The 26,955-nt window shown below is 45.7% G+C and overlaps 1 protein-coding gene and 1 long non-coding RNA gene across 7 annotated transcripts in view; one reads left to right on the top strand and one right to left on the bottom strand.

The window, feature by feature from the left end:
* LOC115649103 overlaps positions 1-20,617 on the top strand; it is a 92,215-nt gene extending 71,598 nt beyond the window's left edge. For 4 of the 5 annotated variants that reach the window (XR_003999756.1, XR_003999757.1, XR_003999759.1 and 1 more), the window contains 2 exons: positions 13,411-13,687; positions 18,036-20,617. This is a non-coding gene — a long non-coding RNA (uncharacterized LOC115649103). Of the gene's footprint in view, positions 1-12,828; positions 13,688-18,035 lie in introns of those variants that run through there. The other variant, XR_003999758.1, reaches the window with a different exon arrangement.
* EPAS1 (endothelial PAS domain protein 1) overlaps positions 6,178-26,955 on the bottom strand; it is a 148,427-nt gene continuing 127,649 nt past the window's right edge. For both annotated transcript variants that reach the window (XM_030557689.1, XM_030557691.1), the window contains 9 exons: positions 24,754-24,901; positions 23,399-23,607; positions 22,830-23,020; positions 15,223-15,333; positions 12,338-12,822; positions 10,881-11,004; positions 10,663-10,780; positions 9,434-9,610; positions 6,178-7,447 (listed from right to left, as the gene is read on the bottom strand). In XM_030557689.1, the coding sequence (XP_030413549.1) occupies positions 7,296-7,447; positions 9,434-9,610; positions 10,663-10,780; positions 10,881-11,004; positions 12,338-12,822; positions 15,223-15,333; positions 22,830-23,020; positions 23,399-23,607; positions 24,754-24,901 (1,715 nt within the window). In that variant the 3' untranslated portion in view covers positions 6,178-7,295. The remainder of the gene's footprint in view (positions 7,448-9,433; positions 9,611-10,662; positions 10,781-10,880; positions 11,005-12,337; positions 12,823-15,222; positions 15,334-22,829; positions 23,021-23,398; positions 23,608-24,753; positions 24,902-26,955) is intronic.

Here is a 26,955-nt window from a genome sequence, read left to right as displayed (position 1 = left end):
CCTATATAAGCAGCCAGGCACTCAGGCAGCGGCACAGTCAGCTGCAGCGGCACAGGAGGCGGCGAACAGAGCGGCTAACAGGGGAGTTTCAGTGGGAGTGCTGTTGGAGGAGCAGGTTTTTGTGGATTTTGTAGTTTGTAGTGTTTGGGTGTGAGTGTGTGTGTGTGCAGGCTGCTAGGGGCTGTGTGCTGGGAGTGAGGCTGAGCCCTGAGTTGGGGGCGGGGCTTACCTGATTAGGGGTCCTATATAAGCAGCCAGGCACTCAGGCAGCGGCACAGTCAGCTGCAGCGGCACAGGAGGCGGCGAACAGAGCGGCTAACAGGGGAGTTTCAGTGGGAGTGCTGTTGGAGGAGCAGGTTTTTGTGGATTTTGTAGTTTGTAGTGTTTGTGTGTGAGTGTGTGTGTGTGCAGGCTGCTAGGGGCTGTGTGCTGGGAGTGAGGCTGAGCCCTGAGTTGGGGGCGGGGCTTACCTGATTAGGGGTCCTATATAAGCAGCCAGGCACTCAGGCAGCGGCACAGTCAGCTGCAGCGGCACAGGAGGCGGCGAACAGAGCGGCTAACAGGGGAGTTTCAGTGGGAGTGCTGTTGGAGGAGCAGGTTTTTGTGGATTTTGTAGGTTGTAGTGTTTGTGTGTGAGTGTGTGTGTGTGCAGGCTGCTAGGGGCTGTGTGCTGGGAGTGAGGCTGAGCCCTGAGTTGGGGGCGGGGCTTACCTGATTAGGGGTCCTATATAAGCAGCCAGGCACTCAGGCAGCGGCACAGTCAGCTGCAGCGGCACAGGAGGCGGCGAACAGAGCGGCTAACAGGGGAGTTTCAGTGGGAGTGCTGTTGGAGGAGCAGGTTTTTGTGGATTTTGTAGGTTGTAGTGTTTGTGTGTGAGTGTGTGTGTGTGCAGGCTGCTAGGGGCTGTGTGCTGGGAGTGAGGCTGAGCCCTGAGTTGGGGGCGGGGCTTACCTGATTAGGGGTCCTATATAAGCAGCCAGGCACTCAGGCAGCGGCACAGTCAGCTGCAGCGGCACAGGAGGCGGCGAACAGAGCGGCTAACAGGGGAGTTTCAGTGGGAGTGCTGTTGGAGGAGCAGGTTTTTGTGGATTTTGTAGTTTGTAGTGTTTGTGTGTGAGTGTGTGTGTGTGCAGGCTGCTAGGGGCTGTGTGCTGGGAGTGAGGCTGAGCCCTGAGTTGGGGGCGGGGCTTACCTGATTAGGGGTCCTATATAAGCAGCCAGGCACTCAGGCAGCGGCACAGTCAGCTGCAGCGGCACAGGAGGCGGCGAACAGAGCGGCTAACAGGGGAGTTTCAGTGGGAGTTTCCAGGGGGAGGTTACAGGGGAGACCCAGGCAGAGGAACCAGGAAGGCAGACCAAAGAGGCAGGGGTCTGCAAGCAGCCCAACCCGTGTTGGTGGCCTGCAGAGTGGTGTGAGGCGTGGATTGCCAGGCACAGAGTTGGAGTGCTACAATGGAGGCGGAGGCAGCAGGTGCAGACACGCTGAGGATGACTGGATGCAGTAGCTGCGGCATGTACATGGTCCTAGAGGGAGCACCTGAAAGGAGTTTCATCTGCATGAAGTGCCGCCTGATAGAGCTGCTGGAGGAAAAGGTCAGAGGACTGGAGATGCAAGTGGAAACTCTGGCTGAGTTTAGAAGGGGATTTGAGCAGATGATGGAACACAGACATGACGAGGAGCAGGGGACAAGCTCAGACAAACAGATAGAAGCAGGACCAAAGGACTCTGAGGAGGGGCTGCTGGGTGAGGAAAGTGGACGATGGAAGCATGTGACTAGGAGAACCAGGCAGAGGAAAAGACGGGCCAGCGATGGAGAAATAGAACTCAGGAACAGGTTTGCTGAGTTAGGAAATCAAGATGGAGCACAGCAGGCTACTGAAGGACAAAGGGCGAGGAAGAAGAGGCGAGCAGCTAGTCCTGCAGAAAGAGGGGAGGAGTCGATGGAGGCGACACCAAGTGTGAGCCCTAGGAGGACTGTAAGGGCGAATACAAATCAAGAGGAAATGCAAGCACCTGCTGTGGGGGATAGACCGCAGAATCGCACAGTCGCCAGGAAAAGGCAAGTTTACGTGATTGGAGACTCTTTACTGAGAAGAGTGGATAGGCCTGTAACTAGACCTGATCGGGAGAACAGAAGGGTGTGCTGTCTGCCAGGGGCTAAGATACAGGATGTGGACCAGAGGCTGAATACGATCTTAGCAGGAGCGGGAAAGAATCCGTTGATTATCCTTCATGTGGGAACGAATGATACGGCTAGTTACTCGCTGGACTGTATCAAGGAGGACTATGCCAGACTGGGGAAGAGGCTCAAAGACATCGAGGCTCAGGTGATCTTCAGTGGGATTCTGCCGGTTCCTAGAGCGGGGCGACGAAGGAGTGACAAGATTATGGCGATCAACAGATGGCTTAGGGAGTGGTGTTATAAGACGGGCTTTGGGATGTACGGTCACTGGGAAGCGTTTACGGATAGACGACTGTTCGCTCAGGATGGACTTCATCTAAGCAAGGAGGGAAATAGAATTCTAGGATGGAGGCTCGCCGACCTCATCAAGAGAGCTTTAAACTAGGAAGTTGGGGGAGATGGTTGGGAGATGTTCAGGAGATCTCCACGCCGGAATGTAACCTGGAGAGGAAAGTAAACAAAGTGAGAGGGGATACCCTTGTGGTCCCAAGATTTGATCCAAGGAGGAATAGTGGAGAAACCAGAGTAACGGGTGATGCTGGTGGTAAAAGGTCACTGCACGACGGAGGAAAGAATGTCACTGATGCCAAACGCCGAAAATTAAAAGGTCTGTACACTAATGCGAGGAGTCTAGGTAACAAGATGGAGGAACTGGAGTTACTGGTGCAGGAAGTAAAACCGGATATTATAGGGATAACTGAAACCTGGTGGAATAGCACTCATGACTGGAGCACGGGCATTGAAGGCTATGTGCTGTTTAGGAAAGACAGAAAGAAAGGCAAAGGTGGTGGAGTAGCCTTGTACATCAATGATGACATTAACTGTAGCGAAATAAGAAGCGATGGAATGGATAAGACAGAGTCTGTCTGGGCGAAAATCACATTGGGTAAAAAAGCAACTAGAGCTTCCCCTGAGATAGTGCTTGGCGTGTGCTACAGACCGCCGGGATCTGATTGGGATATGGATAGAGACCTCTTTAATGTCTTTAATGAAGTAAACACAAAGGGGAAATGTGTGATTATGGGGGACTTCAACTTCCCGGATATAGACTGGAGGACGAGTACTTGCAAGAATAATAGGGGTCAGATTTTTCTGGATGTGATAGCGGATGGATTTCTTCATCAAGTAGTTGAAGTACCTACGAGAGGAGATGCCATTTTAGATTTGGTGTTGGTGAGCAGTGAGGACCTCGTAGAAGAAATGGTGGTGGGGGATAACCTTGGTTCGAGTGATCATGAGCTGATTCAGTTCAAACTAGATGGAAGGGTAAACAAATGTAGATCTGGGATTAGGGTTTTTGACTTCTCGAGGGCTAATTTTAAAGAGTTAAGGAAATTAGTTAGGGAAGTGGATTGGACGGAGGAATTAGTGGATTTGGATGCGGAGGAGGCCTGGAATTACTTTAAGTCACAGCTGCGGAGACTGTCGGAAGCCTGCATCCCGAGAAAGGGGAAAAAAAACATGGGCAGGAGTCGTAGGCCAAACTGGATGAGCAAACAACTCAGAGAGGGGATTAGACAAAAGCAGACAGCTTACAGAGAGTGGAAGAAAGGCAGGATCAGTAAGGAAAGCTACCTTGGTGAGGTCAGAACATGTAGGGATAAAGTGAGGAAGGCTAAAAGCCGCATTGAACTGGACCTTGCAAAGGGAATCAAAACCAATAGTAAAAGGTTCTACAGCCACATAAATAAGAAGAAAACAAAGAAAGAAGAAGTGGGGCCGCTATACACAGAGGATGGAATGGAGATTAAGGATAACCTAGGCATGGCCCAACATCTAAACAAGTACTTTGCTTCAGTTTTTAATAAGACTAGTGAACCTTGGGATGATGGAGGGATGATAAACGGGAATGTGGATATGGAAATGGATATTACCGCAACTGAGGTAGAGGCCGTACTTGAACAGCTCGATGGGACGAAGTCGGAGGGCCCGGACAATCTCCATCCGAGGATATTAAAGGAACTGGCGCGTGAAATTGCGAGCCCGTTAGCGGAAATTTTTAAGCAATCGGTAAACTCGGGGGTTGTGCCGTATGATTGGAGGATTGCTAATGTAGTTCCTATTTTTAAGAAAGGGAATAAAAGTGATCCGGGTAATTATAGGCCTGTTAGCTTGACGTCTGTAGTATGCAAGGTCTTGGAAAAAATCTTAAGGGAGAAAGTAGTCAAGGACATAGAAGTCAATGGCAATTGGGACGAATTGCAACACGGATTTAGTAAAGGTAGATCGTGCCAAACCAATCTGATCTCCTTCTTTGAGAAGGTGACGGATTACTTAGATAAAGGAAATGCGGTAGATATAATTTACCTAGATTTTAGTAAGGCGTTCGACACGGTTCCGCACGGGGAACTGTTAGTCAAATTGGAAAAGATGGGAATGAATACGAAAGTTGTAAGTTGGATAAGGAACTGGTTAAAGGGGAGACTCCAGAGGGTCGTATTGAAGGGTGAACTGTCAGGCTGGAAGGAGGTCACTAGTGGAGTCCCTCAAGGATCGGTTTTGGGACCGATCTTATTTAACCTTTTTATTACTGACCTTGGCACAAAGAGCGGGAATGTGCTAATTAAGTTTGCGGATGACACGAAGCTGGGAGGTATTGCTAATACGGAGAAGGACAGGGATACTATTCAGGAAGATCTGAACCACCTTATAAACTGGAGTAATAGAAATAGGATGAAATACAATAGTGAAAAGTGCAAGGTTATGCATTTAGGAATTAATAATAAGAATTTTGGATATACGTTGGGGGAGCATCAGTTGGAAGCGACGGAGGAGGAGAAGGACCTTGGGGTGCTGGTTGATAGCAGGATGACTATGAGTCGCCAATGTGATACGGCTGTTAAAAAAGCAAATGCGATTTTGGGATGCATCAGGCGGGGTATTTCCTGCAAGGATAAGGAGGTGTTAGTACCGTTATACAAGGCGTTGGTGAGACCCCATCTGGAATACTGTGTGCAGTTCTGGTGTCCCATGTTCAAGAAGGATGAATTCAAACTGGAACAGGTTCAGAGACGGGCTACGAGGATGATCCGAGGAATGGAAAAACTGCCTTATGAAAGGAGACTCAAAGAGCTTGGCTTGTTTAGCCTGGCCAAAAGAAGGCTGCGGGGGGATATGCTTACTCTATATAAATATATCAGGGGGGTTAACGTTAGGGAGGGAGAGGAATTATTTAAGTTTAGTACTAATGTAGGCACGAGGACGAATGGGTATAAACTGGATATTAGGAAGTTTAGACTTGAAATTAGACGAAGGTTTCTAACCATTAGGGGAGTGAAGTTCTGGAACAGCCTTCCGAGGGAAGTAGTGGGGGCAGAAGACTTTCCTGGCTTTAAGACAAAGCTTGATAAGTATATGGAGGGGATGTTATGATAGGATTGTAATTTGGGCAATTGATCTTGGATTACCACCAGATAGGTCTGCTCAATGATCTGCGGGGAGTTGTTGGATGGCATGGGAACTGAGTTACTGCAGAGAATTCCTTCTTGGGTGCTGGCTGGTGAGTCTTGCCCACATGCTCAGGGTTTAGCTGATCGCCATATTTGGGGTCGGGAAGGAATTTTCCTCCAGGGCAAATTGGCAGTGGCCCTGGAGGTTTTTTCGCCTTCCCCTGCAGCATGGGGCACGGGTCACTTGCTGGTGGTTTCTCTGCAGCTTGAGGTCTTCAAACCAATTTTGAAGATTTCAATAACTCTATCCTGGGATAGGGGTTGTTATAAAATTGGATGGGTGGGGTTCTGTGGCCTGCCTTGTGCAGGAGGTCAGACTAGATGATCAGATTGGTCCCTTCTGACCTATGAGTCTATGAGTCTATGAGTAGTTCTGAAGATGTCCGATTGCCTTACAGTGACATACTGTAAGATACTTGAAAGGCTATCAACAATACAAGGAAAGCTAAAACACTAAAGAAAACCCTCCCAGCCCAACACTCTTAACATCTTGTTTTCACTAGGGTAACTCAGTAAAAGGCAAAGGTAAGTAGGCACGCGAAAATACTATTTTAACTTTTATTTGTAATGTTTCATGAGTGTGGATTATGTTGCTAGCTAGCAAATAAAATGCACACACAAAAAAGATCAACTTAATTGGTAATTAGCATTGTTAGTACAAAGTTTGGACAAATCCTTACAGTCCTGCAATATTGGCAACACCATCCTGAGTGTTCCCAGCACTCATCAAAAACAGCTCTTAAAAAGTGAGTATGGTTCTGGTTCTATGTCTTAGCCATAACAAAAGTACCAATACATAATAACCCAAACAGAAATTTCAAAGATTCAGTTACATTTTATGTAAAAAAAGAAAAGAAATACCGCCCCCCCTCCAAAAAAAACCCATGAAACCCCATCACAAATGAAAACCTAGATGCAGAGCCTCTGCTAGCATACGTCAGTTTAGCTCTCTATATAGCAATAGAGCACCAGTTTCAGCAGCTGAGGATCTAGCCCGTGTTAGGGAAACAAAGCTACGCTGTGCAACTTTCACAGATACCCACAAACTCTGCAGTTCACCCTTCACATTTCTTTCAGCAAATAGTATCTGATTTAGGGAGAGAAAGTCAGAAAGTGGTGGTGTGAGGTTTTTTTATTTTTTTCCCCAAAGGTGTTAACATTTACAATATGATTAGTGCTGGGAAATAGACTCCAAACACAATAGGGGCATGGAGCATTTTAATTTAGAAGGTCAACACAAACTGTGGTAGGAAAGCAGATTTTTTTGTTTGTTTTCATTTATCTTTGGCAATAAAAATCAATCTTTGCAGTACAGGAGCCAAAGTATTAGAGAGACATTTACACCACAGTTTTGTTAGCATGAATACTGAAGAAAATGTCAGCGAATATAAATTACAAGTCAGGCAGGAGGGGAAATAATATAAATTTTCTAAAGAACACTTTTATTGAAATAGAGAAAAATACAGTAGATGTATATTTTTAATAAGAATAATAAAGTGAATAACTTCAAAAAGGCCACTATTTGGTAATGTGGACAAGTTCAATACATAAGTAAAATCCTGTAAAAGTGTATTGGGTATTAGAAATTGTCTACTTGAAAAAATATATTTAAAAACTGAAGCTGTTTTGAACAGTATAGGCCAAGGAACAGTGCAAGGTTACTCAGGTTGCCTGGTCAAGAGCTCTGAGCAAATCACATCCTTGCAGAAGTGTAGAACTGCCCAAAACAGGGACATTCACCTCACAGTCATATCTGGTCAATTCAGGCAACAAATAGGGTTCATAAGACTGCCCAAGCAGACGACTTGTCACACCTGAAATAGAGTGTTGAAGAAAAGTTGTAAAATAGTGAATGATGCCCATCTAAACAGAGTGGGGAATGTTAACGTTTCCCTCCTTTAGCTTTCTTTGGTATTCTATAACATTCAGGCACCTGAAAACAGCATTACATCTTCCAGTTCAAACCTATATATGCCAAACAACATTTAAAACTGAGAATAATCTCACATGTTGAAATTTTAGCTAGAAGTGAAACATGTTTTCTTTTCCTTGTCATTTAGATTTTTTTTTTTTAAGGGGAAATCATTCTAGTTCAAAAACAGGAAACCTGTAGTAAACCACATAGTTTTCTGAATTAGCACCAATTGCAGTCATGTACCTCATCTAATTTTTTTTTTTAAAAAGGATCATAAAATAAAGTCAAACCTACATCTACTGAACTATGACTCACTTCTGTGATTGTGCTGTTGTTGTAGTAAGCTGTTTGTTTACACTTTCAGTTGAAGGGAAAAATGTATGCACAAGTTGCCAAACATAAAATCACTCTGAAGTTACACAGTTGCTACATTTATAACTATGAAAAAGAACTGCAATAATCATATTTAACGTTGCGCTACGTCATTTCAACTTTATTCCTTTATTTACCAAGAGTGATGATGGGCGTCAGATTTTGTTGAGATCAAAGTTACAAAGTCCAAGTATATGGAGGAAAAGACAGTAAAAAATGAAGAATCAAATTCAGATATAACTTGATATAAAGAGGACAAAGACAGTACTGGGTGCTGGGAAAAGGCAATAGTGGACAAGTTTTCTCCACTCACTGTTGGAAAAAATATATATTTTTAAATTCTCGTTAAATTTGTTTAGGAAGATTTTCATTACAGTCAGAAAAGTGAACTGCTATAATGTAAATTAATGTGCTGTTGAACTGTGATGCATGCACTAGCAAGGCATTGTAAGGTGTTATTTTAGCCGATATATTTTAATACATTTGCTAAACAGTCCTTATTAAAGGAAAAATGGCTCTATCTGATGTTAGTGAAGTATAATTTTAGAGGAATGACTGAGGCTTATTTACCCTTTGCCTAAATCTATATAGGTATCCATTGACAGTTATGCCTTTGGACACTTATTTTGAAGAGTATCCACTGATGGGTTCTCAAGGGTACAGACGCCGATGCATGGCCATTTAAATTTTCAACTTTGGATATTTAAAATTAATGCTTTTCAAGGGTCAGAGCCTTCTCTCCTGCTTCTCTGGGGTTGGAATGCTCTAAATGCAGCAGAACCACCATGGATCCACTGCATAGGGGCTTACGTGGCCACACAGAAGAGGAATAAGGTACAGGCTAGTAAGGGAAAGCTTATGCATGACTAGTGGGTCTGCAACAATGTGGATGAACTGACTGAAATCAGGCCTAGTTAATGGCATTCCAGAAATGGCTATTTTGACAGCTTCTGTGCTACAACCTAATGGGAGGATTCTGAGCTGCCAGTTCATACAGAGTTCCCTGGTTCAATCTCCATTTAACTTAAGCTTCACACGGGACAAAATTGTTGGGATGGATCACGTCGAACTCATTTTCTGGGAGGAAGAATTTTATATAAGTACATACATGTATGTGGCTTACTGTCGAGATTGTGCTGAGGGGTGCTATTGAAATACTTGATTGATAGTGTGTGCAATATAAATGTTCATTTTAAACGTACACACATCTATATGGAGAGAGAGAGAGAGAGAGAAAACAAAACACTAAGTTGAATTTATATGAAGTGTTAAAGTTTGTGCGTACGATATGGCCTAGAGACACACGTTTGTGGGATTTATGCACAAACTGTCAAACTAGATATAAACTTATACATACATTCAGAATTTCATCACTTCAGTATAATATGAACTATACAGATTTGGGTTGAAGTTTATTGTCCTCTAACTCCCCTTTATAAGCCATCAGTCCTCACATCTGTATTGAAACCAAAGAGCAAAGCTATTTTCTCATTTGTCTGTGATAGCCCCTTACCTGACTTTTTATGAGTTGGTTGAACACTGAAGTTCTGATAATGGGAACTGTAAAACTGAGGGGAGAATGCTGCTTTCTGATTATCTCCAGGGCTTCCACAGGAGGGTTGCTGCTGTCGCTGCTGCAGTTGGTTCATTGGTTGGCTCAGACCTCTCTGTGAGTTACGAATAAACTCGTCTAAAATTAAATGTGACAATTGTTTTTTTAAAATGACCTTTGTGATACAATGTGCCAATATATCTTCTGGGAGCACAAGTGCTGGGATTGAGCTTCCCAGAGTCCTTGACTATAGTAATGAAAGTATAACTGGCAAACTTTACTACACTGCTTCAAAGCTATGGCAGACCACCTTCACCGGTTAGTCAGTCACAGCTTCCCTGGAGCAGAGATTACATCACTGTGCCAAATGAGTGTGGCCATTTTGTGAGAGAGCTTAAGACCAGGAGGCTATATTCAATCTTTTTTCACTTAAAGGATTAATGTGCTCACTGAATTATTTATACAGATAGTGCAGATGAAATTATTTTTTTCTTCCTAATAAGAGTTCATTCCAAAATCTACAGTAGGTTTAGATAACCACCTTATTTTGATCACTGATCATTACCAGCACTTGAGGGTTCTTTCTTCAGAACCATTGACTGGGTAAACATACTCCTAACCTAGTTGTGAATAAATGATGCTGCATATACCAGGATGGGTTGTAGAACACAGTAGACCATCGTATTGTGACTGTCCCAGTGGGGAGAAGAAGAATTGGAATTTTAATACTTCACACTAAGTTGATGTCTTAACACAGAAATCACACTTTAAGCTGCCTTCCTGTGGCCTTGGACCTACTGCACAGCGGTGGTTCATATTTAGAAGAATATTTTTGCAACCAGAAGGTATAAACTTTTTAAATGAAAACTCTGATGCTGTGGAAATTACTGGAAATATCAAAAGGCCACAGTGACCCTAAATCTGAGCTATAGTGGAACTATCACATCAGGCTCCCTAGGAAACAGAGAGCCCCAGAACAATATATAAGCTTTCATTTACAGGACAGTCCAACTCAGAGCACTGTTGACTGCATTAACAGTTGTTGGTCTAAATGTTTGGTTTATGGTAGTTCTTCTGCTTTTGGCATGAAAATGGCAAGTATGATAATTCCTGTACAGAGTCTTTGTTTCTAGTGAAACTGTCCTAAACTAATATCTAGAAATGAACATTATAGAATCAATTTGTCTTACCAGTAAGGACACTTGTGCTGAGGGACTTCTTTTCAGTAACCAATGAACAATTTTCACCTTTGAGAATTTTCATCCTTTTCCACATTAAATGAGATGGGTTCATCATTGACAAATCCGCCTGCAGTTGGATAAAGAAACCAGAAACAGACATAACTAATCAAAATGAAAACCCGTTTGTAATGGTCATTGAAGTTTCTGAATTCCTTATAACAGATTACCCCATTCAGCTGTTGAAATGTTTGATCTTCATAATCCATCTGTCGCTTCAGTTTCAAACTGTTGGCAAGAGCAATTCTTGCAGGGTTTATATCTATGCCCCGTTGCTCAAAACTGTCCAGTGATCTGTAAAGGAAAGACCTTTCCTTGAGTGAACAGTTTGCAAATAAATAAGACTATTTGTGTCTGACTGATCTTTCAAAGCATTAAGGTTCTTTTGGCATAGGACCGTGGGATGGGCTAGACTGTAAGTGCAGAATTTTTCCTGGACAGCTAACCCAGTTGTCAGTACACTTATTGCCATAATGCTTGGAAACTTTCAATAGCAAGTGTTAATGAAAGTCTGGTAAGTCATTACCTCACAATCTAGAAGCAAAACCTTGATTGTGAAACAAAAATTGTATGACTTAGTAGGTCAAATTTTTAACAGGGCTTAACCTTCCCCGCCATTTTTACAGGCCCATATGTTAGTGTTTGTGGACCAATATTTGGCTCTGTGGTCATATAGCCAAAAAGGCTAGCAACTGCATACAATTAATTGATCCTTCACATATAAAACTGCACGTGCCCACATCCCTGAGATGGTTACAATTTTTTTTAGAAAATGAAACCCATCATTTTGTACATCTTTAAAAGTATTAACAACCCTAAAGCTCTTAGAGCACTTGCCATCTGTGATTCCCAAAGAGCTTTACGAAGGTCAGCCAGTATTTTTATCTCCATGTTACAAATCCAGAATCTGATGCACAAAGTTGGTAAGTGACCTTTCTGAACTGGACTACTGTGCTTCTATCCTGGTCCTTACCCTATGCTCATCATAGTAGTAATAAATATAAATAAACTGCATTGAAAATCTGAAATTTAAGGATGATTTCTGTTTAACAACATGCTTTAGACTATTACTGAAGCTCTTTACCTACGGTATTTATATGGTCCCCATGACTGTTGTATCATGTATTTGTCCTGCCACCAGCTCTGTGAGGTGGGGAAGTGCTATTACCTCCACTTTACAAATGGAGAACAGAAGCTCAGAGGCTTGCCCAATGTCACACAGGAAGTCTGTGGCAGAGCAGGGAACTGAACCCAGCTTGCTGGCTACCCTGTAACAATTGGGCCATCCTTCTCTCTGTCCTACCAGATCTGTTTCTGACACTGTTTGTGACAGTAAAGCAGCTTTGCAAACTGTTCTCTGTTTTGTGCTAGACATGTACATTTTCACAAATCCACACATCAGTACACTGATGATAATGGTGAAAATCAGCCCACTTCTGCTCCCATTCAAGTCAATGGAAGGGCAAAGCTGTTCACTTCAAAGGACAGCAGAATTGGGCTCCTAGTATTCTATTCTATTGAAACAGATTATTCCAGCAGAGTGGGCAAATAGACTTTTTCAAGGTTTGCAGCACAGAAGTCTCAAGGAGAGATACACCTAACAGCTTGCATATTAGGATAGATTTACCTTTTTTTATATAACGACATGTTGGGAGAGTGCACTGGTGGCCCTGATGATGAACTTGCTAAGGACCCACAGTATTTATCCATTAGTCTCCACTTAGCAGGAACATACTGTACTGGTGGATCAGGTGGCCACTGGCTGCTTGGTCTTCCAACCATTGAAGCCAGTGGGGTGCTGGCTCGCACATGGTATGGTGGCAGGGAGGATTTGTTCACGGCGTTGAAGGACACAGATGACAGAGGTCCACGACCAGGATTCATATTTTTATTTGACATCTGTTGGCAGTATTTCTCCAAGAGAAACTGATTCTGAGAGGCAGGAGCAAGGGGCTGGAAAATGGTACTCATGCTACTTAAACTTTGCTGGGTGTTTTGTGCATTTTCAGGGAGAGGACGTTCTTCTTGGCAGATTGGACTCAGCTGGAAATCTTCCCCATCCATGGGAATGTAAGGAGCCAGGGTTTCAAGATCCAGCTCATTGAAATCAGTCTGTACAAATAATAATAATAAAAAGCACATGGCAATTAATGTGTACATGGAAGATGAAATATCAGTGAATGTAAGACTGAAGAATCATTATACATGCTGTATAGCTAAGAGTCAACCGAATTTACTTAAATATACTGAAAGAGGCAGATCCCTATTTAAAGATGCATGTAATTTCTATACTGAAATGTCTGTTTTCATGAATTCTATACTTGTTTCTGATATCACCAGGGATAAGGTTGCAGGGCAGATGAGAAACATGAAGCAAGACTGAAAATCATGCTACACCCACCAACCATGCTAGCATATGCACAGCACTTTCTGAAAGCTAATGCCTCAAGGCAGTTTGGGAGGTCAAAGTGGGTTGAACTGGAGCAGATGTTCCACTGGGCTTTGAATAACTTGTTTGCCAATGCTTAAGTGTGGCATATAGGTCAACTTCACACCAAGCCTGACTAATGGAAAATAAGTTATTCAAAATCTAATTGCATAGAAAATGTGCATCAAACCCACAAAAGGCCTATTAAACACAGTTCACAGGACATTAACACATTTGCAGGACATTAACACATTCATTTCTATATTTCTCAGTGAGAGTGCTGACTGCATCTAAATCTTGCATCTTCCACGCAGAAGCAATGGAACCTAGAAGCAGGAAGAGAGCGTGCTTCCCATCCACCCAGATCAGCAACACCCTCTCCTCCTATTTCCATCACAGCAACAGTCCCAGATCTAGCCCTTAAAAGCTCTAGCTCCACCGGGAGGATTCAGATGACCACCAGCAGCAGGTGGAGGAGCTGCAAGCAGGACAGAAAGGTGTCATACACCCTTGAAGTCATCTGAGCAACCTGATGTTGAATTGTTTCTGGTAACAATTATTTCTATTGTGCTTCAATTCTCACACCATGTTTGCCCTCCTTCCTCCTTGCCTGCCTGCCATTTCACTCTCCTTCCCTACCCCTCCTCTGTTGCTGTCACTGCTCTGTTGTGTCAAAACTTAGACTGTAAGCTCCCCAGGGCTTTTCTTATCTAGAACACTTTAAATAACAATCCTCCCTCTAGCTATGGTGTATACAGAGGGAGTGTCTGTGCTCTCAAAGTTGCTACCGGGAGAGTAGTCTAAAAAGAGGTCTCAGGCCTTTTTTATTTGGAAGCAGTTTTCAATCAATTTCTATGTCGCTTTTTGACCAGTTATGAACCCAGAAAAAGGAGAAGGACGGACTGAGTCCAAAGTGATTATTCTGATTTTGCCACTGGGCTGTGTGTGATACGTGATGTGTGCACTTCCCTGTCCCTGCCTTGTTGCATGTTGCCTGGTTGCCCATCAGGCCATCTGGCATTGCTTATTACTATTGCTGCTGTATCCAATCTGAATCAGTATTCAATGTTTTGAAAAGCTATTTTTCACTGTTGAATTGAACGATATAGTCTATGCCAAACAAAATATGAATGAAAAGATTTGCTTCGTAGTTAAGTCTAAAATTCACTTGCACACTCTCACAAGGGCTGTATGTGTATGTGCAAATCAAGGACCGTCTGTTGCAAGTTGGAGGCATCTGTATGGGCATAAGCATTTTTTGTGCATGTGCTTTTGAAAATCTTTCCTGTAATCTCCTAGGTTTACCCATTTGACTGGATCTCAGCAAGCTGATCTCATGGCAGGCATTTCTACTTCTAGCAGTGGCAGCTCCAACTGGAGAAGTTTGGATCATTTCCACTGTACCTGTCTCAGTCTGTGCACAGATCAGTCCTCAAGTGTTAACCTAGTTCTTAAGATGTAGCTGAAAGAACTAGAGCTCATTATAGCCCCTGCATCATAAAACCTCCCCTAGGAGGAGCAACGTTACATTCCAGGTGGAGTCCTGCTGGCACAGGATCTCAAGGAGATGGACTCAATCAGCAAACTTCGCAGCTTGTCCACTTTCCATTCATCTCCAAGGGCCGCCTAGGGGTTGGGGGGCAAGTGGGGCAATTTGCCCCATGCCCTGCAGGGGCCCCCATGAGAGTTTTTCGGGGGCCCTGGAGCAGGGTCCTTCACTTGCTCCGAGGGCCCTGGAAAACTCTCGGAGCTTCTTCCACTCCGGATCTTTGGCAGCAATTCGGCGGTGGAGGGTCCTTCCACCCCGGGACCCGCTGCCGAAGTGCTGGGTCTTTGGCAGCAATTCGGCAGTGGGAGCCCCCCACCGCTGAAGACCTCAGGCCCCCTGAATCCTCTGGGTGGCCCTGTCATCTCCATACTTTTTCTTGACTACGTTGACCCTTGCTGGATCTTCTTGAGGAATGGGAACTGTGTGCAGCATTGAGAATTAAGTGCTGTATTACAATAGAATGGTCATCCATGGTACTGGTTATGGGAGAATTGTTTCATCATTTGTGGGCAATAAAATACTATTGTCCTCTGACCTGAGAGTTGCACTGGTTCTTTGACTCTGTATCCATGGCAAAGAGCTTCTCAATCACCTCAATCTTAAGATCTTCATCTAAGGAGCTGTAATAGTCTTCTGGGCTGCTTGGCTGCACAGGAATAAAAAAGAAGCCTTTAAGAAGCAGCTAGATTATCAGAGTACTAGATTTTGATATGGTGCTGTCAGTGCACTGTGCTGTACAATAATGAACATCAGCTATGCAAAACAAACAACGAGCTGGGTCTACAGCATCTCCACAAACCAAATATTCTACTCAACTCTAATAAACACACACTAGTCTCCAAAAGAAAAAATGGTTACCTACCTTTCATAAGTGTTATTCTTCAATGTGTCTTAGTCATATCCATTCCATTCTAGGTGTGCGCATGCCCACCTGCATGGCTGTCGGAGATTTTGCCTTAGCAGTATCTGTAGGGCTGGCTGTGGAACCCACCCTATGTTCTCTCTGTTCCTTCCTGCCAACAACTCCGACTGAGATGCACAAGGGCAGGTAATAGAATTGACATGAGCAACACATCTCTAAGAACAACAGTTACACAAGGTAGGTAAATGTTTTTTCTTCTTCGAGTGCTTGCTCATGTCGATTCCATTCTAGGTGACTCACAAGCAGATTCAACAGAGGTGGATTCAGAGTTCACAGTCTTGCAGTTTGCAGCACTGCTCTGCCAAAGCTAGCATAGTCTCGAGCGTCCGGGGTCAGCACGTAGTGCGATACAAATGTGTGGACTGACGACCAGGTTGCAGCCTGACAGATCTCTTGGATTGGCATCTGCGCCAGGAAGGCAGCTGACGATGCCTGCACAATAGTCGAATGAGCCATCACGATCACTGGCGGGGACACCTTCACCATGCAGGCCATGATCCAAGATGAGATTGTCTGGGCTGACACTGGCCAACCTTTCATCCTGTCAGGGACAGCAACGAACAACTGTGTTGACTTATGGAATGGCTTTGTTCTATCACTGTAGAAGGCCAGTGCCCATCTGACATCCAAGGTATGCAGCCTGCGCTCCTCATCCTTCACATGGGGCTTCGGACAAAGGACTGGTAGGTAAATGTCCTGACCAGTGTGGAACAGGGAGACGACCTTGGGCAGAAAGGCCGGGTGTGGACACAGCTGGACTTTGTCCTTACAGAAGACCATATAGGGCAGCTCTGACATGAGCACCCTGGTCTTGGACCCCCTATAGGCCGAAGTTATAGTGACCAAGAAGGAGACCTTGCAAGAGGCAGCAGGAAGTCAAGGGCTCGATGGTGGGAACCAGGAGTTTGGACAGCACAGAATCAGGTCCCAAAGGGGGGACTAGGTCTCAGACATGCAGGTAAAGGCACTCCAAACCTTTCAGGAGGCGCACCATCATGGGATGGATGAAGACTGACTGTCCTTGAAGTGGAAGGGAGAACGTTGAAATGGCTGCCAGGTGTACCTCGATCAAAGATAGCGACAGATCCTGATGCTTAAGGTGCAGTTAATAGTCCAGGATGTCCTGCAGCGGGGCCTCTTCTGTATGAATATGTTGGCCCGTTACCCAACATGTGAACCGCTTCCACTGTGCCACATATGTACCTCTGGTGGATGGTCTTCTGCTACCCAGCAGGAATGCTGGACACCAGCAGAACACTCTCATTTGTCTGTACTCAGCCACACAGCAGCCAAGCTGTCAAGTGCAGTGACTCCAGGTTTGGGTGCAGCAGGTTGCCATGGTTCTGGGACAGCAGATCCGGCCGAAGAGGTAGCTGCAGTTGGGTGGCTGCCGAGAATGTCAGCAGCATGCCAAACCAGTGTTGACAAGGCCATGCCAGTGTTATGAGGATGATTGTCACTTTGTCTTGCTTTACCTTGAGCAGTACTCTGTGGATTAACGGCACCGGCGGGAAGGCGTACATCAGCGCTCCCGACCAAGGGATCAGGAAGGCGTCCAACAGAGAACAGAACATGTGGCACTTTCTGTTCTGCCAGGATGAGAACAGGTCCACCTGGGGAGTCCCCCACCTGCGTAAGATCAGGCTGACCACCTCCAGATGGAGTGACCATTCATGGTGAGACAAGAAGGTCCTGCTGAGGTGAAATGCCAGGATGTTCTTGGCTCTGGGCAGGTGAGCAGCTATCAGATGAATGGCATGTCACACACAAAAGTCCCAGAGGCGGAGCACTTCCTGACAAAGGGCCAAAGACCTGGATCTGTCTTGCCTGTTGATGTATTATCCGTCAGGACCTGCACCACCACTGCCCTTCACATGGGGCAAGAATGCTTGGCAGGCCAGGTGAACTGCTCTGAGCTCCCTGATGTTGATATGAAAAGCTAGATCGCTGTGTAGCCAGTGGCCCTGAGTCCTGAGCTCTCCCAGATGGGCTTCCCAGCCCAGGTCTGAAGCATCCGAGATCAGCGTAAGGGAGGGAGATAAGGACACGAAGGGAACCCCGTGCAGCACCGACTTGGGATCCAGTCACTAATCCAAGAATGAGAGGACATGGCTTGGCACCGTGACCACTTGGTCCAAGGAGTGCCTGCTGGAGATATAAACTGAGGCCAGCCATGCCTGCAGAGGTCATAGATGAAGACAGGCATAGCTGACCACATATATGCACGCAGACATGTGGCCCATTAGTTGCAGGCACGTGTGGGCTGTGGTAAGTGGATGGCTCTTTGCGTGGACAATCAAGTCTGACGTGGCCTGGAAGTGCACTTCTGGAAGGAAGGCTCTGGCTCACGTGGAATTGATAACTGTTCCGATAAACTCTATGAGTTGAACCAGCGTTAATGTGAACTTTTTGGCATTTATTAACAGGCCTAGGTTGTTGCAGATGGACCACACCAGACTGAGGCTCTGTTGGACCTGCTCTGGAGACTTGCCCTTGATGAGCCAGTCATTGAGATACAGGAAGATTTGGATGCCTCAACTTCTCAGGTAAGCCGCTACTGCTGCCACACACTTTGTGAGCCCTCTGGTGGCTGAAGACAGGCCAAAGGGTAACACTGTGAACTGGAAGTGATGCCCAGCCACTATAAACACAGGAAGTGCCTATGGCCTAGGAATATGGAGACATGAAAGTAAGCACCCTTTAAATTGAGAGTGGTGTACCAGCCCCCCAGATCCAGGGAAGGGATGATGGAGGGCAGGGAGACCATGCGGAACTTCAACTTCTTGAGAGACTTGTTAAGGCCATGCAGGTCCCTTTTGGCCTTTGGGATTAGGAAGTACAGTCCTCATCCTTCCATGTCCCGAGGAACCTCCAAGCCCTGGAGCTTCTCTACCTCCTGAATGAGGAGTTGCTCGTGAGAAGGGTCCCTAAGAGGGACGGGAAAATGAGGGGGTGGGAAGGAGGGGCTGCCAAAAACTGCAGGGTATAGCCCCAAGCCATTATGTTCAGGACCCAGAGGTCCGATGTAATCCATGACCGATCACTTCTGGCCCCTGATTCTTTTGTGGCTCCAGGCTGGGCTGGTGAGCAGGAGGAAGAAAGGCGACAATGACTGAAACTAGCATCCCTTCTCCATGTAGGTCCCTAACGAGGCTTCGAGAGTGTTGGCCAGAAGAGCTTCCTGGCTGATTGTGGCCTATGCATGCCCAACAAGTGAAGGGTAGCCCTAGTGTCCTTCAACCCGTGCAGCTTGGCATCCATTTGATCCGCGAACAGACCAACTCTGTCAAAGGGGAGGTCCTGGATCAAGGCCTGCGTCTCCTGGGAGAGGTCTGCTATCTGGAGCCAGGAACTACGTTGCATGACCACCACCGATGTGACCACCTTTGCTGCTGAGTCCACCATGTCCCATGCAGTGTGCAGGGAGCATCTGGCCACCATCATACTCTTCTTCACCAGAGTTGCAAACTCTTGGGCCAAACCCCGAGGGAGGTATTTCTGGAACTTTTTGAGACCATCCCAGAGATTAAAATTGTACTGGCCCTGCAGGGGCTGATGGTTCGCTACCCAAAATTGCAGGCTGGAGCGTGGAATAAATTTTTCTCCCAAATAAATCAAGTTTCTTAGCCTTGTTGTTTGGGAGTCAAGGAGGCGGGGACCTGCTTGTCTGTTTCATTGGCTGCAAATGCAACCAGCAAGCCTGGGGGCAGGCGGGTATAGAGGTACTCGAAATCTCTGGTCAGCACAAAGTACTTTTTCTCAGCCCATTTTGAGGTGGATGGAATGAAGGAGGGGGTCTTCAACAAGGCCTTGGCTATCTTGAGGACTCCCTGGGAACACGTGGAGGCTGAGAGAACGCTGAAGAGGGTGTCCTCCTGCTCTGCCATCTCCTGTACCTCAAGCCGAAAGTCCTCGGCCATGCACCGTAGAAGGTCTTGATGTTCTCTAAGTCATCCAGCAGGATAGCTCTGGAAGGTCCCATAACCGCCTCATCTGGGGATGACGAGGAAGACGGGACCTCCAGTGGAGGTGCTCGGGTCTTGACCACCACTGGAGAAAGAGGCTTTGGAGTGGGAAGAGGTTCCTCCACCCTGACCTCAGAACGGGCTTTCGGTACCAGGTCCAGTGCTGGTGGAGCCACCGCCCAAGCTTCCATCGCAGGCACTGAGGAGTGCTATGAAGGAGGGAGGCATCATCACAACCAGTATGCCCCATGTGCTCCAATAAGGCCACTGCGCTGGCTACTGGCAAAGGTGCAGACAGGAGTTTGGGTCCCATACCACTCCCAGGAGTCAGTGGCGGACTCTTAACAGGGCTGGGTGCCCCAGCTGGGGAGGAACGATTGCGTAGCTCTGGAATAGTCTGGTGGGCAGGTCAGAGTCCCTTGGTAGATGACACCTGGGCCTTCTTGCTCAGTGCCAAGGAGCACTTCTTGGCCTTTTTCTTTGGCACTGGCAAAGGTGAACAGTGCCAGTAGGAGTTGGGTCCTGGAGGTGTGCTGCTCATGGAGGCCAAGGCACTTGGTATGACCTGACTGGGTGGCTTGGAAGCCAGGCGGAGGGGGCAGATGTCTTGCTCTTTCTGGGTGCAGGGACAAAAGTTTTTGAAGACTTGCCACCGCCCCTTAATGTGTGACCACCATGGGCAGTAAGAATGAACTGATAGGGCGTAGGGCCGGCGGCACCTGATATATCCAGCATGAGCGCAGCACTCCAGATAGGGTTGCCAGGTGTCTGGTTTTCAACCAGAACACCCTGTCGAAAAGGGACCTTGGAGGCTTCAGTCAGCACTGCCGACCAGGCTGTTAAAAGTCCCGTCAGCGGTGCAGCAGGGCTAAGGCAGGCTCCTTGCCTGCTGTGGCTCTGCGCAGCTCCTGGAAGCAGCAGCATGTCCCCCCTCCAGCTCCTAAATATAGAGGCAGCCAGGGTGTTTTGCACACTGCCCCCGCCCCAAGTGCCAGCTCTGAAACTCCCATTGCCCAGGAACCATGCCCAATGGGAGCTGCAGGGGCGTGCCTGTGGATGGGGCAGCCAGCAGAGCCATCTGGGTGTGCCTCCATGTAGGAGCCAGAGGAGGAACATGGCACTGCTTCTGGGACCTGCCTAAGGCAAGTGCCACATGGACCCTGGATCCATGACTTGCTCCCCTGTCCCACCCCCAATCCGCATCCCACCCTCCAAACCTCTCGATCCCAGCCTGGAGCACCCTCCTGCACCCCAAGCCCCTTATTCCCAGCCCCACCCCAGAGCCTGCACCCCCAGCCAGATCCCTAACACCCCACTCCTGCACCCAACCCCCTGCCCCAGCCTGGAGCCCCCTCCTGCACCCCAAATCCCTCAGCCCCAGCCCCACACCAGCACCCACACCCACAGCCAGAATCCTCATGCCCCCTCACGTCCTGCCCCCCTGCTCCAGCCCTGATCCTCCTCCCACCCTCCAGACATCTCATGCCCAGAGCACCATCCTGCACCCCAAGCCCCTCATCCCCAGCCCCACACCAGAGCCCCCCCCCCACCCGCCCGTCCAACCCCCTGCCTCAGGCCTGATCCTAATCGTGCCCTCCAATCCCCTTGGTCGCATTCCGGAGCACCCTCCTGCATTCCGAACCCCTCATTTCCAGCTCCAGCCCCATCCCAGAGCCCACACCCCACAGCTGGAGCCCTCACCCCCCTCCATGCCCCACCCCCCTGCCCCAGCCTTGATCCTCCTCCTGCCCTCCAAATCCCTCAGCCCCTATTTGGTGCCCCCTCCTGCACCCCAAATCCCTCATCCCCAACCCCACACCTGAGCCTGCATCCCCAGCCAGAGCCCTCACCCCCCTGTACCCCTACCACAGCCTGGAGCCCCCTCCTGCACCCAGAACTCCTCATTTCTGGCCCCACCTTGGAATCCGCACTCCCAATCCAGAGCCCATACTCTTCCCAACTCCCTGCCTCAGCTGGAGCCTCCTCCCATACTCCAAACCCCTCAGCTCCACCCCACAGCCTGGAGTCCCCTCCTGCACACTAAACCCCTGCCCCAGCCCAGTGAAAATGAATGAGGGAGGGTGGGGAGAGCAAGGTCTCGGATGAAGGGCTCAGCAGGGGGTGGGGCAAGGTTGTTTGGTTTTGTGCAAGTAGAAAGTTGGCAACCCTAACTCCAGAGGTCGCCACAGCTGGCCTTACGGGTACCGCTAAGGCAAAATCTCCGACGGCCACACATGTGGGCACATGCACACCTAGAATGGAATCAACATGATCAAGCACTCAAAGAAGATTATTACTTTTATCACTAAGAAATGGTGAAAAGTGTTGCATGCGATAATGATAGAAATGGTCTACCATATATATATAGAGTATGGCTTCAGATATAGTGTAAAAATAAATTTAAACTGACAAGTGAGACATCCCCTCTTAGATCTCTCTGAAGAGGAACAGGGTAAGCGGGGCTCAGGCTTTCCTCTTCCAGCGTTTACAAACTAAATGGGGCATCCTCCAGGAATGGCCTGCTGGCTATGCTAAGTCAGCACTTTCCAACTTCTAGGAGGCGATTATGAGAGTTTAAGCAGACTAAACTCTCATGTGTTCCAGTCAGTGTCTACTGCCTCTCATTCAGCTGTGCACCATCCAGCTTAGTTCAGAGCAAACCAAAGTTTCGATTAGAGAGTACACAAATGAATGGATGACAAACAGCAGCAGTTCACTGAGGCCCAGCACAGAGCAAGGAGGGACAGAGGAAATCCATGGTACTAGCCTGAAAAGCCTTAAGTGCCAGGACTGGTACATGTATCAGTAGTTGGGAACCACTGATATATGGCTACAGCTTCTACCGAATGAACAAATGAAGGTACTATGCCAGGATTTTTGTTAAAGGGATATTGATAATGGCTGCACTATCTAATAGCGGCCTTTTACTGGCTAATCCACCTAGAAGTAGTAGTGGCTTGGTCTAGCAGCTGTACATAGGATGTTTTAATGAGAGAAGTGTGAGGGTGGCTGGGAAAAAGATATTAAGCGCAGGGGCTAGCCCCGATTTATTATCCTCATCATTTTGTTCCATGTGTATACAATACAATGTGTGTATAGTTGCTTTGGTCACTTCATAAGTACGAGACCACTACTGTACACATGGACCTCCCACTGATGTTGAGGGGAGTTACATACAAAACATCACACTCCATTTATTTACCTTGCAGTTTGTAGATTAGATAATTTAATTTTCTGTTCGAAGGTCTTTCTTACCGTTGAACAGCTGCTGTTGCTACTTGCACTTGGAGTACTACTGCCTGGTGCAACTTGGGGCATGGTAAATGATGGCATAGTCAGCTTTTCACTTTGGGGAGTATGGGTCTTCACTTCCACTGGCCACTGTTTGTTTAGAGTCAAAACAACGGCCTTGTTGTAGATAGAGGCTTCCTCAAACGTCTGTGTCCCTGAACAGACATTAACAAGATTTACACATTCTTTCAGCCTGACAATTCTGTTGTGCTAGGACACATTAGCAGCTATTTAATAAATAAATAAATAAATAAATAAATAAATAAGCAAGCAAGCATCTCCCAGTTGCCATGTGCATGCTTCACATTCTAAGGTTTCAGTATAAATCAAGAAAAAATAATAGGCCTGATTGTCATCTGGCTCACAGAAATTTTTCATTGGTGTGAGTCCTTTAACTTCTATGGAGTCAAACTGGATTTTCCCAAGTGCAAGCAAGAGCAAGATCTGTCCCATTGTGGTTCTTTGCATTTGTTAAATAAGAAGTATTTTGTGGTTATTTTTTATTGCATGCTGCTTGATGCTACAATACTAACCGAAATCCAGAGAAATAATGGCATCGCCTGGTGTGGGTGCCAACTGAGCAAGCTCCTCCGGTTCTTCCTTCAGTTTTGTGAACAAGAAGTCACTCTTCTCAGTCACTGGGACCCCATTATCAAAAATAGTATTCATTGTCAGCAGGTGAGGCTTAAACAGAGATTCTGTCTGGTCCATTGAGAATACAATGTCATTCTTCTCAATTTCACTAACAAGGCAATTAGATCTGTTAGACATTTTGCACTCTAAAACAAAGTCAGTGTATAAACAGTTAATGAACTGTTACAACTTTAAGGCAAAGGCCAAAACTGCCACTAATTTTTGGTGCCTAATATGAGAAAACTGGAGCTGTAGTTGCTGAGCACCCAGAACTTAATTTGAAGCAAAGAGGAACTGCAGTTGCTCAATAATTCTGGGGGATGATTCACCACTGTTACTCCAGTTTTATAGGTGTGTAATTAATATAGTAATGGCCCAGATCAGTTTCACTCTACAAGATTGCAGTTTTTGGCCTAGTCTATGACCACAATATTTAATTTTGCCAAGAGTAGATCACTTTGTGTTCCTGACTTTGCTGAGGAAAACTACTGTATATACTCGTTCATAAGCCGAATATTTTTGGTAAAAATGTGACACACCAAAGTGCAGGAGTTGGCTTATAAACAGGTCTACACCAAAATTTGATGATTTTAAACTCTATGGAATCATTGAATTGAATATCTAATACATTGTCATTTTGTTTACCTGGAGCATCTGCAGGCATGGAGCCCCTCAGCTCCCATTGGCTGGGAATGGTGAACTGAGGCTACAGGGAGCTGAGGGGCTCCATGCCTGCAGATGCTCCAGGTAAACAAAACCAGCGGCTTACCCTGACAACCAGGAGCCAAAGTTTGCCAACCCCTGAAATATAGGGTCGGCTTATGAAACGGTCATACAGTTTTTGCTATTTTTACCTGACCATATTGGGGGGTCAACTTATAAATGAACGGGCTAATGAATGAGTATATATGGTACTTCTTCCTGGTGATATTTACAAGAGATTAGGCTTTTCTTTGCTCCACCTGGTAGCAAGCAATTATTGCAAATTTTCCATGCAGGTTTTATATCTGGTCCTCCCAACAGCCTAGAAATTATACTGCATGCAAATAAAAGCCTTCTGCAGGCATGTGTCAACAGATTTTGTATCAAATAGACATTATTGAAAGAAAAAGTCCAACAGTTGTGTTTGATCTATCTTGCTTGGCAAAGTTGGTTTCAGAATATCAGAGTAAAATACACCTTTCAAAAATTCCACTAATTGCCTGTGTTACAGTGTAGATGTTCATAAGCACTTCTGGCGCTCTGTATAACTTACCTCAGTACATAGTTGACACAGACAATACACTGAGGTTGTAGGTTGCGTGTATTGTAAATGACAGTTCCTTGCGTTTCCAGCCACACATATCCACCATGCTTTGCAAGCATTCGGTACTGGCCAGTTACTACTTGACCTTTTGCACACACTATCAAATAGGACAAAATATAAATAATGCAGCAGCATTTATAAGAATGCAATATATAAACATAGCACGCGGCTTAAACCAGTAAGACTGCTTTTGAGTTCATGTCATGTAACATGACAGCACTATAATTAAAGCTATTTGCTGGTAACTGTCTGATTATCTTATTTTTTTAAAGTGTAAAGGTTAAAGCCAAAATTTTCAGAAGTGGACACTACTTCTGGGGGCTCAGTGTGAGAGAGTTCAAGTTAGGTGCCCCAAATCGGTGGCTACTGATTGCATATGTATACTGAATGTAGACTAGTCTAAGGCCAGTGGTGAGCTGGAGCTGGTTCCCACTGGTTCCCAAGAACTGCTTGCTAAAATTAGATCTCCATGGAGAACTGGTTGTTAAAGGGCCAGGGGGTGGGCAAAGAACTCCGGTCTGCAGGCTGGACCATCCTGTTGCTCCCAGGATTCCCATCTGGGGTGGCTGAGGCTCCCCCAGCCCCTCCCCTGTTCCCCCACCCTTAAATCAGAACTTTTTATAGGGAACCGGTTGTTAAGATTTTGGCAGCTCATCACTGTCTAAGGCCAAGCATAGGTGCCTAAAGTTAGGCTCCTCAGACCATATTTAGGCATCTAAAGAAGTGGACTGATTTTCAAAAGTGCTGAACACCCATCAGTTGCTTTTTATTCAGGTGTCTATGAATTTAGGAGCCCAACATTAGGTGCCCCCACCCCTTTTTAAAAAAAAATCTTAGCCTAAATTGTATATATTTTCCTTCCTCATGCCTTGGAACCTATGACATCAACTCCAGATATACATTCCTGATATATTTTGTTATTGTTGAAAATAAAGAGGCATGGTATTACTATGCTGACACTGCTCTTACAGCAAAAGGGAAATAAACGAAAAACATTTTCAAAGCTTTCACAGTGACATAAATGAAGTATTATCAGTGGTACTGTTTTGTCAGTAGAGAAAATGGAGAGTTGAATTGTTCTGCTTTTCTGGCTGTTTGGCCTATGCAATCATCATTATTTCTCTGTAATACTTCCTTTTAACCTACCAGTTTCCAGCTAAGACTTAGATGAAGGTCAAACAATGCTTACAGGACAATGTAATACTTCCATGTTACTTCTGGGTTACACAGAAGACAGAATCAAGCTTTGTTTGGGTAGTAGCACACTGAACAAAAAAAGTACAGTTCAGATTTAGAGTTTGATCTGGATGCTTTACAAATACTTTTATATATCGCCTAAATAAGACATCTATAGTACTCAGAGATAGGTAAGATGTTTCAGTGTAGAGTTCTTGGCATTTAAGAATTTAAGTTTTTAGGGTGCTTTACTTGGTGTCAACCTTCCATTTTCCTCAAGGCAGCTAATATGGATGGTATCTTCCATTCAAGCAACAGTCTTTCTCCCAACTGACAATAATTTTCTATCCATGTTAATAATAATATTGCAATCCATGCTAGCACATAAGCTCGCCATTGGGATTCAAGTTTGCCCAATCAAGCCCTTTTGGCAAAATTTCCCCTTTAAGCACCTTTCAGCTGTAATAACGTTATTTGTTCTCAATTAAACTGATGTACTAAAGGCCAATTGTAGTTGGACTTGATCCTACAGTCTTTGCACGGGAAAAATCCTGCGTACATGACCATTGTAGAAACTATTGAAGCACAAGTCCTTCCTGCACAACCACAATAGAACTGGGCCCATTAAATTTCTGAAATAAAATAAGGTTAGCATACTCAAACGTAGTTAGGTGCCTAACTCCCTTTGATTCCAATGCGGGGCAGGCACTTAAGTACCTTTGTAAACCCCACTCTAAGTGTTCGTGGGTCATTTGTATTGTTTCTCTTCCTGTCTCTAAAGTTTTTTTCCCTAGGAATATTTCATCATCCTTCATTTAATTTATTTAGACTTTTTTAATTTAGATAAAATATAAGATTATTGTTTTTGATTAAATATGTTTTTGATTAAATGTGTGGAACAAAATCAAAAGGTTTTGTCTTTAGTATGTTTCAGAGACTGTTCTGCTCTGCTTGTGCAACATAATTACATTGGCT

The sequence above is a fragment of the Gopherus evgoodei genome, chromosome 3 (assembly GCF_007399415.2).
Source record: "Gopherus evgoodei ecotype Sinaloan lineage chromosome 3, rGopEvg1_v1.p, whole genome shotgun sequence".
Taxonomy (NCBI): Eukaryota; Metazoa; Chordata; order Testudines; family Testudinidae; genus Gopherus; species Gopherus evgoodei.
This window is presented reverse-complemented; position numbering and strand designations above follow the sequence as displayed.